General features: G+C 55.9%; 6 protein-coding genes across 6 annotated transcripts; 3 read left to right on the top strand and 3 right to left on the bottom strand.

Moving 5' to 3' along the window:
• The first annotated feature begins 1,528 nt into the window (after nucleotides 1-1,528).
• QBC33DRAFT_326616 (14-3-3 protein) lies at nucleotides 1,529-3,031 on the top strand. The gene is made up of 5 exons (XM_060423634.1): nucleotides 1,529-1,750; nucleotides 1,819-2,125; nucleotides 2,187-2,428; nucleotides 2,498-2,568; nucleotides 2,626-3,031. Exons 1-5 carry the CDS (start codon nucleotides 1,690-1,692, stop codon nucleotides 2,746-2,748), a joined length of 804 nt encoding a protein of 267 aa, XP_060285796.1. The 5' UTR covers nucleotides 1,529-1,689; the 3' UTR covers nucleotides 2,749-3,031.
• A 600-nt stretch (nucleotides 3,032-3,631) lies between these two features.
• Nucleotides 3,632-4,285, bottom strand: QBC33DRAFT_556874 (Diphthamide biosynthesis protein 4; the record flags this gene model as incomplete). The annotated part of the gene is made up of 1 exon (XM_060429764.1): nucleotides 3,632-4,285. One exon carries the CDS (start codon nucleotides 4,283-4,285, stop codon nucleotides 3,632-3,634), a length of 654 nt encoding a protein of 217 aa, XP_060285795.1.
• Nucleotides 4,286-4,986: 701 nt separating this feature from the next.
• Nucleotides 4,987-6,270, bottom strand: QBC33DRAFT_326632 (uncharacterized protein). Its single transcript, XM_060423635.1, has 4 exons — nucleotides 6,192-6,270; nucleotides 5,690-6,100; nucleotides 5,558-5,618; nucleotides 4,987-5,494 (listed from the first exon to the last, which is right to left on the bottom strand). Exons 2-4 carry the CDS (start codon nucleotides 6,067-6,069, stop codon nucleotides 5,459-5,461), a joined length of 477 nt encoding a protein of 158 aa, XP_060285794.1. The 5' UTR covers nucleotides 6,070-6,100; nucleotides 6,192-6,270; the 3' UTR covers nucleotides 4,987-5,458.
• QBC33DRAFT_531251 (P-loop containing nucleoside triphosphate hydrolase protein) lies at nucleotides 6,264-8,761 on the top strand. The gene has a single exon (XM_060427290.1). It carries the CDS (start codon nucleotides 6,381-6,383, stop codon nucleotides 8,502-8,504), a length of 2,124 nt encoding a protein of 707 aa, XP_060285793.1. The 5' UTR covers nucleotides 6,264-6,380; the 3' UTR covers nucleotides 8,505-8,761.
• Nucleotides 8,762-9,337: 576 nt separating this feature from the next.
• QBC33DRAFT_447305 (mitochondrial carrier) lies at nucleotides 9,338-10,412 on the top strand (the record flags this gene model as incomplete). The annotated part of the gene is made up of 2 exons (XM_060424424.1): nucleotides 9,338-9,463; nucleotides 9,522-10,412. The coding sequence occupies 2 exons, from the start codon at nucleotides 9,338-9,340 to the stop codon at nucleotides 10,410-10,412; spliced, it is 1,017 nt and encodes a 338-aa protein (XP_060285792.1).
• Nucleotides 10,413-10,606: 194 nt separating this feature from the next.
• On the bottom strand, nucleotides 10,607-11,691 carry QBC33DRAFT_567785 (putative translocator protein). The gene is made up of 2 exons (XM_060430500.1): nucleotides 11,247-11,691; nucleotides 10,607-11,176 (listed from the first exon to the last, which is right to left on the bottom strand). The coding sequence occupies exons 1-2, from the start codon at nucleotides 11,356-11,358 to the stop codon at nucleotides 10,713-10,715; spliced, it is 576 nt and encodes a 191-aa protein (XP_060285791.1). The 5' UTR covers nucleotides 11,359-11,691; the 3' UTR covers nucleotides 10,607-10,712.
• Between the last annotated feature and the right edge of the window lie 367 nt (nucleotides 11,692-12,058).

Below are 12,058 nucleotides of genomic sequence, written 5' to 3'. Positions count from 1 at the left end.
GTTAGAGGCGGCATTTTTTCGCCCAAGCTCCGGCTGCTGACGACAAGGCGGGGCGGGCTCTGAGCGCCTCAGGCTACAAGTTTCCACTGCTGGGACGCCTCGGTTGTCCAACAACTTCACCTTTTGCATAATCCCCTTTCCAGATCCGTAATCAGCTAGCTACCTTATGTAGCTGCCCAGAGCCTCAAGTTTCAGTCTTGACTAGGTTCTTAGACAGTTCCCCAAAGGTAAATCAGATGGCCGGAATTTATCGAACCCAGAGTTCTTTATCCTGTTGGCAGGACATCACCATAGATGAACATATTTTGAGTATTGCGGATGGCAGCAGCAATTCTCTGATGTGTCCAGTGTTTCCAAAGCCACGGAAAGTCTAGGTACCCTTTCACTGCAAAAGGACTACAGTTACTGTTTTTAGAATTACCTGTTCGATGCAGGGAGAGCCGCATGAATGAAACTTTGACCTCTATGCATCATCAACACTCCCGATTTGGACTCGAGGCTCCAAGCTCCAAACTGCCAGCCCTAAACCTGGCTGGGAGATGAAAGAATCCAATGCCTCCCCAGCCTACTAAGCGGTCTGCAGATAGGAGCAAAGACCTACCACGTATCTGCCGTCTCCCCTCGACCTGGAACTTGGAACGGCAGCTGTTCCAGGATTGCTGATACTGGCAGTGACGTTGAGGAATGCCGTGGCTGCTCTCGTTCTAGCCCAAAATGGAAATGAAGGTTGATCCTGCGTTTGGGCTGGGTTAGGTCATCACGTGGTCACATGCATCAGCTGGTCGGTGGTTTTTGGTCTGTGCGCCAGGGCAGGAGCTGTACAGTAGAATGAAATGACGAAAACGGTAGTGGGGAGTGGTACCGGGAGGTGCCCGCCTACCAGTCAGAGCTGCTGTGTACCCCAACCCCACTCATCTCCAGCGCATTTCCCAGCGTCTCAGCACAGGGAGCACTGGCGTCAATCACCCTTTCCGCCTCGCAATTTCACCCGCCCTCCCCAACTTTCCATCCACTGCATCAACACTGATCAGCCTTCCAAATCACACGGTCCCAAAAGGCAATATTCTTGTTTCCACCCTCCTCTCTACACCTCACCCAAAACAAAATCCTCCCTCCCACCACAACAACTCGCTGCACCCGCCGCAATTCGAATTTGTTGTGATCTATTTCCCCAACAAGCAAACAAACCAAAACACCACATCATTCCCGCCGTTGAGCGCAAAGGGTATGTATCGCCTACTCTCCTCAGCCTGCATCTTGTTGCCCCCTCTGTCGTCATCGCCTGCGGCCTCAACCTCTCCCCTCCCCTCCCAAGCATCGTGGATGCACCGATTGTCGCCTTTAGCAACGCCTTCAATTGCCACTGAAGGAGATATCGAGATGCCCCGAATCCCGTCCTGCCCTGGCGAACACGCGCCTCCGTCAGCTCATTCGCGCATGCCCCACTGGAGAGCGGGGAGCCTCCTTTTGCCAGCCGTGAGGCCAACACAAAGCATCAGTGCTGCTTCAGATTGCTTTCAGCACACACTGCCACTTGACGCGCCTACCTTCCATCTTCATCCCCGCTCGCCCCGTTCCTGCATCTTACCTGGCCCTTCTTCCGACCACCCACCACGCAACACTGCCTCGCAAATTTGAATCGGCCTGCCATCGCTGACAACGTATCTGATAGAAACCTACTTCGCAAAAATGGGTCACGAAGACGCCGTGTATCTGGCCAAGCTTGCCGAGCAGGCTGAGCGCTATGAGGGTACGTACCACCTGCTGGAGATTCGAGCCTGATCCCGGCGACGCTGACGGACTCTCATTGCCACACAGAAATGGTCGAGAACATGAAGATTGTTGCTTCCGAGGACCGTGACCTTACCGTCGAGGAGCGGAACCTTCTGTCTGTTGCCTACAAGAACGTCATTGGAGCCCGCCGTGCATCTTGGAGAATCGTCACCTCGATCGAGCAGAAGGAGGAGTCCAAGGGCAACTCCACCCAGGTCACTCTCATTAAGGAATACCGTCAGAAGATCGAGGGCGAGCTTGCCAAGATCTGCGAGGACATTCTCGAGGTTCTCGACAAGCACTTGATCCCTTCGGCGAAGAATGGCGAGTCCAAGGTCTTCTATCACAAGATGTTTGTCCACTCTCTCTCTCTCCACCTTTTCACGGTGGACTAGAACTCACAACCCCACTAGGAAGGGCGATTACCACCGCTACCTCGCCGAGTTTGCCGTCGGCGACAAGCGGAAGGACTCTGCCGACAAGTCCCTCGACGCCTACAAGGCTGCCACGGAGGTCGCCCAGACTGAGCTGCCTCCTACGCACCCCATCCGCCTCGGCCTCGCTCTTAACTTCTCGGTCTTCTACTATGAGATTTTGAACGCCCCGGACCAGGCCTGCCACCTTGCCAAGCAGGCATTTGATGATGCCATTGCGGGTAAGTCACTACCTCGAGCCATGATCCTGTGTAACCCCCCAGCGGGATGCTGACGATGCGTTCGCACAGAACTTGACACCCTTAGCGAGGAGAGCTACAAGGATTCGACACTCATCATGCAGCTCCTCCGTGACAACTTGGTGAGTGCCAGTCCCGCCTGAACAATCCCGAGACTTGTCTGCTAACGCGCCGCCTAGACTCTTTGGACTTCGTCCGAGGCGGAGCCTGCGGCTGCCGCAGGCCAGGCCGAGGCTGCACCGCAAGAGGAGAAGGCCGAGCAGGCCACCTCGGAGGAGCCCAAGGCTGCTGCCGCCGAGTAAACGGAGTGACACATTTCCCTTGCGTTCGTGATAACCCCCCCGGTCGATCTTGGCAAATCCCCTGGTGGAATGGTGTCTATGGAGTGTTCACTGGAGATCCCCCGAGAAACTTGCATGTCTCTTGTTTTTTTGCGCAAATACACCGTTCAAGTCTTTTGCGACGACTTCTCCTGAGGGCAAATAGGGCTAGAGTGCAGAGCACGTTGGGAGGGTTATTTTTTCCCGGTTGCTTGCCTTTTAGACTCTAAATGCACACGAAGAATCGTCTGGACAATAAATAAAAAAAATCCGATTTCTCAACGTCGTGATCTCAGTACCGCGTTTAGCTTCACTGCGACGGCCACCTTATCCGTGTATTGTCTGTAACAAAAATGCCCGTGTTTCTCTAGTCCTCTCATCTTTGGTCACGAACTGAAGTGCTGGCTTCTATGGCCCCTGAAGATCCCGATATCCACCCCAACCTCGCAGACGTCGGAATTGTCCTGGTACAACACCCTTGACGCAACAGACAGGATAGGTAGAACCGTAGAAGTTCACCTTGAAGGTTGGTCGACGGCTGATCGGGATGGAATTTAATTGTCCCAGCATTTACGCGTCTCAGGGGAACAGGTCAGCACACCAATGGACACATTGGCATATGATGGCTTTGCGGCGCACGTCAGGCCTCAGATACCCGGGGCCTGAACGCCGACCTCTCTACCTTGTCGTCGTCACCAACACCACGATTGGGAACTTCCGGTGCCATCCGTGGCAGCCCACGCAACACGCCAGCCGACACATGGTGTGTGCATCAGAGCTGATCAAGGCGGTTGGGTGGGAGGTGGAGGGGTGTGTCAAAATCTTTGCTGCTACAAGCAGGGGGGAAATTGAATTTCCGCATCTCTCAACCACCGCCCTCGCGGCCGTCGTCCGCCGACAACCGCCCGGCGCCGTCGTCTTCGTCTTCGTCCTCGTCCTCGTCCTCGACGACGGCGAACCGTACCCTCAGCCACAGGCTGCAGTCCTGGCACCCGACCATCAGCTCGCCGCAGTCGGCGGCCGCCTCGAGGTCGTCCTCGCCGAGCAGGAAGCCCCGCGGGTTGCCGCACCGGCACCCGCGGTACCACTGGTCCCGTTCCCGACCCTGACCCCGACCCACGTCCACGGCCAGGTCGTCCAGGTCGGCGGTCTCGACGCCGGTCTGGAAGTCGGCGCCTTGCTGCTGCTGCTGCTGTTGGTCCCCCGGATGCGGAAATTGGCCTAGCCTTAGCGCGCGGTCGTGGTCCGCCCGACGGCGCGGGTCGGAGAGGGCGGCGAGGGCGGCGGATATCTGGTCGACGGTGAAGGCCGGCTGGTGCTGGTTCTGGCGCTGGCAAGGGCCGGCCTTAAGGGTGGGGGTGTTCTCCTTCTTGTCCGGGTGGTGCCGGAGCAGGGCCCGGCGATAGGCCCGCTTGAGAGTCTGGGCCGGGTCGTCGGCGTTGTCAAGGGCTGCCGGGGTGATGTGCAGGACCTCGTAGTAGCTCGCCAGCGCGGCGTGGGATGCTGGGGTGGAGGACATTGTGAGCTGTGACACAATGGCTCCTCCTTACCCACGGACTAGTAGACCTAGGCGCTCCTTGCGTGAAGACCTTTTTCAATCGTGGGTGTGGTGTGGGAAAGTTTCCATGGAGGCATGGTGGGTTGCTTAACAGTGCGTATAGTGAAACATACTGTATATTCCTCGAGGTCACAAAAGGGGGGAACTGTGTCCCCGACGAGCTTGTTGTCAACGAAGATGAGCTCGCCATTGTCGTTGATTAGGTTGATACTGGAGAGCACCCTGTGGGTGGACTCAGCGTACTATCGCTTGACTATCAAACGCTGACGACGTTTGCCTTGTGCTATCTATGCTCCTTCAACCCAACTTTTCCAGCTGCTCCTCCTTGCTCCTCCTTATCGTCAGATTATTCGAGCTCTTCATGATCACCGTCCATTCTTCCATTCGACTTGTGAGAATGCACGTCCTGGCTTTCGTCGTCGGCTTCCTCTACATCGTCATGCTTCTTGGCGCGAGGGCTTAGACGTTCTCTATTTATTCCAACCCACTTATGTGCCCTCGGCCATAATGCTATGATGCATTCGGGAAGCTCACCAGTAATTTCATGCATCCCTAGCAAGTGATCATCATCAGTATCCTCCTCCTCATCGTCTCCTATCAAGGATAAGATAGCGAGGAGCCCAGAGGTCCATTCCCCCGTCTAACTGCGCCAGGAGCCTCGTCATGGATTCCGCGTCTTAGCCGAGGTCGGCTTCCCTCACTGCACCTAGGCCGAAGGTAGAAAACAGGAGACTACCAGGTTAGAGATCCCCTTGCACGGCGTCGTGGCGGCGAAGGAAGATAAAGCAGAGCCTGTTGAGGATCCGCTTGGCCGTCCACTTGGGATAACAAAGTAAAGAAACTTCCAATTCCAAAGCCGCACCTGCAGTAGTTAGTTGGATCCTTATAGCGGCATTAGAGAGAGGTCTTGTTTGTCGTCGGACAAGCATGCTGCCAATATGAAAAAGCACACTTAGCCTAGCGAGAAAGAACCAGGGGTAAGAGACACTCCAGGGCAACAGGGTTAAAAGGTGTATAAAATCGATGGAGATGTGGAGGAGTACTGATATGGCCCTGGGGATGGTGTACATTTGGTAATACATGCTATGCTGTACATGGGATGGAAATAACAGAACAGGACTGCCTCGTGGAGCACTATTTGGGGAACCTGGTCCAATTGCGCTTGCCAACCTAAAATCCATGATATTAGCATGTTTCCGGTGATCTGATTTAATTGTTGAACTGGTGACTTACCCTCTTCCATTCTCTGATAAGGTTCGGCATGTCGAGAATGGCCTTTCTCCTCTTCTCCATCCTAGAAATGTATAGTCAGAACATGGACAGGCGCAACTACGGGGGCAACTCCCCATGGGAAGGCATGCGTACTTGGCAATCAGCTGTCTCTCGTGCTTGTGGCCCTTGACTTGCTCTCCCACACCGGTACCCTTCACTCTCAAGCCATGCTCGACCCTCGTCCGTATCCGTTCCTCTGTGCCCTTGTTTGTGTATGGTAGCAATTCCTCAACGCCGTGTTCCCGCGCCAGCTTCACCAGATCGGCCTGTCTCCGCAGCGAGTAGACAGGGTCATGCCACTTGCCCGTTACCGGATGTTTCGTCACCTGGAAGGGGTTGGGGGTCTCGAGCTGGTAAGCAGTCTTCGCCGCTTCTGCCGGTTGAATGACGGCCGGTGGATATCGGGCAAAGAATCGTAGAAGCCGAGGCGGAAGCGACTTCGCCAATTGGACGTTCTGTGAGAGACTCGCCATCCCGTCGCTTGGGTTCGGAAGTTGTCGCCTGCTGACCAGTGTTGCCGGATGTGAGAACGGTTGCCGTCCAAAAAAAAAGAGCTTCCGCTCGGCTCGCGCCAGGGAGTGGATTGCAAACTTACAAAGAGTGGGGCAGGCGCAAGGCTGTCACTGTGGGGCTTAGGATGTTGGCGTTTTGCCCGTAAAATGTTAGCAGTACCTGGACAATTAGGTACCCACGACTTCTTCAATGAACCTATCTCACCTTCCGTCGGATATCCATACTGCTCGGATTCTGTCTTGACCCAACACACCGCACCTTACACCCGATAATGTCGCGACGTGAGCCGCCAGATTTGGGCGCGCTTTTGCGAAAGCGGAAAGCTGAAGAAGAGGTTGCGTCACGGCCGCGCTTTATCCCAAAGGCAGAACGACTGAGGCTCGAAGCCGAGAAGTTGGCCAAAGAGGAAGAGGAACGCAAGCGAAAGCAATCTGAAGGCTCGAAAAAGAATGGCACCAAGAAGCCAGCTTCGTCAGCTCCGTCGTCCTCAGCGACGGCCATACCCACAGGTCCCAAGGCCATGCGAAATGTCGAGAATGGCGATGATAGACGGAAGGGCGTAAATGGCCCAAACAGCAACCGGCCGCCGCAGAAGGGCAAGCGCGATGCTGAGGCCAACGGTAAATCTATCGAGAGCGATGACGAGGTAGAGAGGAGGGCTCGTTACATGGGCCCTGTTGTCAACCAGTCGACGTTCTCGGCGAAGAAGAAGCGGCGGAGGACAACCGACAAGAAGTTCAACTTTGACTGGGACCCCGACGATGATACCAGCCGACCGTCGGATCCTCGTTACGCTGAGCGACCGGAACCCGCCTTCAGACTGGGTGGCTACGGCGACCAGATGACAAGTGAGCTAGTTCGACGAAAAGCCGACGCCATCCGCAGGAGCGATCGCGAACACGGGGAGGAGCGCGCGCAACAGCTTCTGGAACAGCACCAACGGGCGAAACAGGCTTCCGAGCGGAATGGTCTTGGCAGACACTGGTCAGACAAGAAACTATCGGAAATGAAGGAGCGCGACTGGCGCATCTTCAAGGAGGACTTTGGCATTGCCACCAAAGGAGGTTCCATTCCGAACCCTATGCGGAACTGGGAGGAGTCTGGCCTTCCGAGACGGCTTCTCGACATCATCTCCGACGTTGGATACGACGAGCCTTCTCCGATTCAGCGGGCAGCGATCCCCATCGCTCTACAGGCTCGAGATCTCATCGGCGTCGCCGTCACAGGTTCCGGAAAAACTGCTGCGTTCCTGTTGCCTCTACTGGTCTACATCTCGGAACTTCCCCCGCTGACCGAGTTCACCAAGAACGACGGCCCATATGCCCTCATCCTTGCGCCAACCCGTGAGTTGGTGCAGCAGATCGAAGCCGAAGCAAGAAAGTTTGCTGGTCCTTTGGGCTTCACCGTTGTCAGCATCGTCGGTGGCCACTCCTTGGAAGAGCAAGCATATGCGCTGCGTAACGGAGCAGAGATTATCGTTGCCACGCCGGGGAGATTGGTCGACTGCATTGAGCGACGGCTCCTCGTTCTGACTCAATGTTGCTATATCATCATGGATGAGGCCGATCGGATGATTGACCAGGGATTTGAAGAGCCTCTGACTAAGATTCTCGATGCGCTGCCCGTCACCAACGAGAAGCCGGATACGGAGGAAGCTGAGAACCCGCAACTGATGAGCCGCTACCTGGGGGGCAAGGACCGCTATCGACAGACCATGATGTACACGGCAACCATGCCCCCACTGGTTGAGAAAATCGCAAAGAAGTATCTCCGGCGGCCGGCAATAGTGACGATTGGTAATGCGGGCGAAGCCGTCGAGACGGTCGAGCAGCGAGTCGAGTTCGTGTCGGGCGAGGACAAGCGGAAGAAGAGGCTTCAGGAGATCCTCAATTCCGGCCAGTTCCAGCCGCCTATCATCGTGTTCGTCAACATCAAGCGCAACTGTGACACCGTGGCGAGAGACATCAAGTCCATGGGCTTCTCAGCCGTTACCCTGCACGGAAGCAAGACTCAGGAGCAGCGCGAGGCGGCACTGGCGTCTACAAGGAACGGACAGACGGACATTCTCGTTGCTACGGACTTGGCAGGACGTGGTATCGACGTGTCGGACGTCTCCCTCGTCGTGAACTTCAACATGGCTATGAACATCGAGTCCTACACCCATCGTATTGGACGAACGGGTCGTGCCGGAAAGAGCGGCGTTGCCATCACATTCCTAGGGCCCGAGGATACGGACGTGCTGTACGACCTGAAGCAGATCATCTCCAAGTCTTCTATATCCAAGGTGCCAGATGAGCTACGGCGACATGAGGCAGCGCAATCGAAGCCAGTTCGCGGGGGGGCGAAGAAGACTGAAGACTTTGCAGGGTTTGGAGGAAAGGGTTCTCAGTGGTAGGGTAGGGTTGTAGGTGGCTATGAGATGCAGTTGGGATTTTGGGGCAATGGGGGTGGAATCAGGGCCTAGATGACTACAGACCTACGTACCCACGTAACCATATCTAATCTGATGCTTAGCAAGATCAGTGGATCCATATAGGTATGTAGCTTCGGACTATCGGTACCCAAATAGGTTGGTAGTAGCGCCGGTGCCGGCCACCGAATGTTTGACCCGCAAGTCTGCCCCTCCATGACGGGACCGAGGTCCACTTGATAGGGTACCCGCATTACCCTTTTTTCAAAAAATTTGGCAAGTGAATTCTCCCACGTCGGGATGCTGTGAGTGCCAGGCCGCCACAGCGACAGCAAAAAGACAGGGTTTCTCTTGTATCTGCGTCAATGATCAGCGAACAATTGAATCCCCCCACGGTGAATCTGTCTCCCTCGTCTTTGATGCCCACGATTCTCGGATTCCCATTTTGAGCAATGCCCTGCCAAGTGCCCCGCTCCGCGTATCGGATCACTCGTGGGCCCTCTGGAGAGCGGTGACCAACTGACCGTGGCTCGCGAATTTGTTGATGGGCGTCTCTAGTTGCATGTGGGCAAACATACAGCTTCACCTGTGTTGGGCTTCATCCCCGACTTTAATAACCGTTGCTTCACCCGGTCGTGTCGTTGGATCTCTCTTCACCTCTCACCCCGAACCAACGACCTGCAGCGCCGACCGAGCGACGATCCAACGATCCAACCGACGCTGAGCTGAGCTGCCAGCCTCGAACCAACTGCGTCCTCCTTACAGCGCAGCACTTCCGAGTTCCTTCCTCTCCCTCCAGCAGTCCTCAGTAATACATAATGGCCTCTCCCACCCAAGTCGAGGTTAAGCACCAGGTTCCCTTGTCAGCACCCGTCCCGTCGCATCTACCCCTCCGGCCGCGAACTGCCGCAATGGAGGCAGTGGAAGACCTGGTCTACGGTTCCGTAAGTTCCCTTGATCCTGAAAAAACACCGGCACGGCTTGCTGATTCCCAATGGACAGGTTGCTGGCATCGTCGGCAAATACATCGAGTACCCGTTCGATACCGTCAAGGTTCGGCTCCAGTCACAGCCCGACAACCTCCCCCCACGATACAAAGGGCCGCTCGACTGTTTTCGCAAGTCCATTCGGGCAGATGGTGTGCTGGGATTATACCGCGGCATCAGTGCACCCCTCTTTGGAGCAGCACTGGAGACGAGCAGTCTATTCTTCTTCGAGCGCGTGGGGCGCGAAACCATCTACAGGGCGGGCCTATGCCCTAGGGGCGACCCGCTCCCCCTGCCAGCCCTTTGGTTCACAGGTGCCTTCTCGGGCGTTTTCACGTCCTTCATATTGACCCCGATCGAGTTGGTCAAGTGCAAGATCCAGGTGCCAGAGACCGAGGGCGGCGTCGTCAAGGCGCCGCTGAAGCCGATCCCAGTCATTCGAGACATCTTCCGCCACCATGGCATAATGGGATTCTGGCACGGGCAGCTGGGAACCCTGATCCGGGAGGCCGGCGGATGCGCGGCCTGGTTCGGCTCAAAGGAAACCACGACCAAGATACTCCGCGACTTCAACGAAAGGTCCGCCACGTCGCACGCAGAGCTCGAGCACATCCGCGCCGAGCCCCTCCCCCTCTGGCAGCAGGCGCTCGCCGGAGCGTCCGCGGGAATGTCCTACAACTTCCTATTTTTCCCGGCAGACACGGTGAAGTCCCGGATGCAGACCACCCCGATCGGCGAGTCGGCCAGCAAACGGACCTTCGCGCAGGAGACGGCGGCGTTGTGGAACCAGGCTGGCTTGCGGGGCTTTTACCGGGGATGCGGAATCACCGTCCTGCGCTCGGCCCCGAGTTCGGCCTTTATATTCATGGTTTATGACGGGCTGAAGACGTACCTGCCCATGCAGTGAGAGAGAGAGTGGGAGAGAGAGAAAAGCCACTCATGCGAGGCATCAAGTGGGTGGTGGACTGATATTAGGATGATTGGCGCATGGCACGGCGTTGGCGGTATAGATCGGGACTTGCCACTTGTTTACGGACAATTGACATATGGGCAAGATCTGCTTGGCTTAGTCTTTCATACGGTTTGTTCATGGCCCGGGTATTCATCATCATGCATGGCATAGATTAGGGACGATACATATATACCTACAACTTCGACTACATGTCTTCTATCTTTCTGTCGCGTTAACCCGTACAAAACCCTTCTCCTAAGCGAGCTTCTCGTCCTTCGAAGCCCCTTTGTCTCCCAGATCCCAGTTGTTCAAGTAACCAGCGCCGGCCGAGAGGTAAGCAGCAAAGCCCAACCAGCCGACATACGGCACCAAACACCAGCCCGCGACCCGGTCAACGGACCCCCACAGATAGGTAAGGTAAGCATTGAGGCCGAGCAGGGCGATGATATCGACGGTCGCCTCGACGGGCCGCCTGAGGCCGAAGAACAGCGGCATCCACGCCAGGTTCAGGCCCAGCTGGATCGTGTACAGCGTCGCGCCGTGCCGGGCGGCGCGGATGGTGTCGGGCGCGCTGAGCGGCGACGTCCCGTGGTGCACCGCCCGGTAGGCCGCGTAGCCCATCAGCCCGTACAGGGCCATCCACACCGGCGGGAAGACCGCCGGCGGGGGGTTGTAGGGTGGCTGTTTTAGCCCGAGACGGTTCTTTTGTGCCTCGCTTGCTGGGGTTCACGTTTAGCTTGCGGCCTTCTCAGGCGGGGGACAAGGGAGGGCCGGGTCGGGGCTATTTACGTCTGGTGCTATATCCAACTGCTGTTCCCAGAGCGATGGGCAGGAGGATGGACGCGGCGGGGCTGTCGAAGACGGCCTGGGGTAGCGTCAAGTGAGGGATGTAAGTGGTCATACTGACGGCTGTGGAATTGTTTATTAAGACTGCTTGTTGTGTGAAAAGGGCGCAATTCAAGACTACAAATTCACGTCGGGCGGGGCTGCTTTGCGAGCATCAGATATGGAACTTAGGTTGATATGTTTGATATGACCTGTGACGCAACCACCCCAAGGCACTGTCGCCAAGATTAAGGCACAACATAACGAAGTACAAACGAAGAAGTGAAGCTTGGGCTCTTGATGCTGATTCGGGGTGAAGAAGATCTAGCTGGAATTGTTAGAAGTTTCGCAGTGGATATTGCAGCAGATGACCTCGCCAATTTATCTCATCCTAACATACTCTTCCCACTCTCTCGAGAGTGTATATCTTTTCTCCCGAAGTCCTCTGCAAGCATTTATATCTGCCTTTCCAGATTAGGAAACCCACTCTCCACTTTCGCCAAGAGTTTGTGGTCGTACCACGTGACTTTCCCCAGCCACATCTGATCTCGCCGTCGCGCGCAGCTCCTCCGCCTTCCGGAACTGTCCCAAACAGCCTTCGTATGCGAACCTAGTTGGTTGTTTAACCTCTTATCGCTGCTTCACGCGCCTTTAGGAGACGCGTGCTGTTAGCTTTACCGCAAATTGTTCGTTCTTCCGGATTTCATTACTCTTACTATTTCCCCAGCCGCGCTTCTGCCTTGGTTGCAACCCCTTTCACATAGATGTTGCCCCAT

This window comes from Phialemonium atrogriseum (assembly GCF_030411735.1).
Source record: "Phialemonium atrogriseum strain 8032-3 unplaced genomic scaffold QBC33scaffold_6, whole genome shotgun sequence".
NCBI classification, from domain to species: domain Eukaryota; kingdom Fungi; phylum Ascomycota; class Sordariomycetes; order Cephalothecales; family Cephalothecaceae; genus Phialemonium; species Phialemonium atrogriseum.
The sequence above is the reverse complement of the archived record's forward strand: the minus strand, read 5'-3'. Positions and strand labels throughout refer to the sequence as shown.

What these genes read in the sequence shown, in the direction of transcription:
- QBC33DRAFT_326616 (XM_060423634.1), top strand. Translation starts at nt 1,690, where the DNA reads ATGGGTCACGAAGACGCCGTGTATCTGGCCAAGCTTGCCGAGCAGGCT. An exon ending in AAGGTCTTCTATCACAAGAT is followed by an intron (nt 2,126 to 2,186) that starts GTTTGTCCACTC and finishes CAACCCCACTAG; the next exon opens with GAAGGGCGATTACCACCGCT. An exon ending in ATTTGATGATGCCATTGCGG is followed by an intron (nt 2,429 to 2,497) that starts GTAAGTCACTAC and finishes GCGTTCGCACAG; the next exon opens with AACTTGACACCCTTAGCGAG.
- QBC33DRAFT_326632 (XM_060423635.1), bottom strand. Translation starts at nt 6,069, where the DNA reads ATGGCGAGTCTCTCACAGAACGTCCAATTGGCGAAGTCGCTTCCGCCT. An exon ending in GAGAGACAGCTGATTGCCAA is followed by an intron (nt 5,619 to 5,689) that starts GTACGCATGCCT and finishes ATACATTTCTAG; the next exon opens with GATGGAGAAGAGGAGAAAGG. An exon ending in TTATCAGAGAATGGAAGAGG is followed by an intron (nt 5,495 to 5,557) that starts GTAAGTCACCAG and finishes CATGGATTTTAG; the next exon opens with GTTGGCAAGCGCAATTGGAC.
- QBC33DRAFT_531251 (XM_060427290.1), top strand. Translation starts at nt 6,381, where the DNA reads ATGTCGCGACGTGAGCCGCCAGATTTGGGCGCGCTTTTGCGAAAGCGG.
- QBC33DRAFT_567785 (XM_060430500.1), bottom strand. Translation starts at nt 11,358, where the DNA reads ATGACCACTTACATCCCTCACTTGACGCTACCCCAGGCCGTCTTCGAC. An exon ending in AGTTGGATATAGCACCAGAC is followed by an intron (nt 11,177 to 11,246) that starts GTAAATAGCCCC and finishes CGTGAACCCCAG; the next exon opens with CAAGCGAGGCACAAAAGAAC.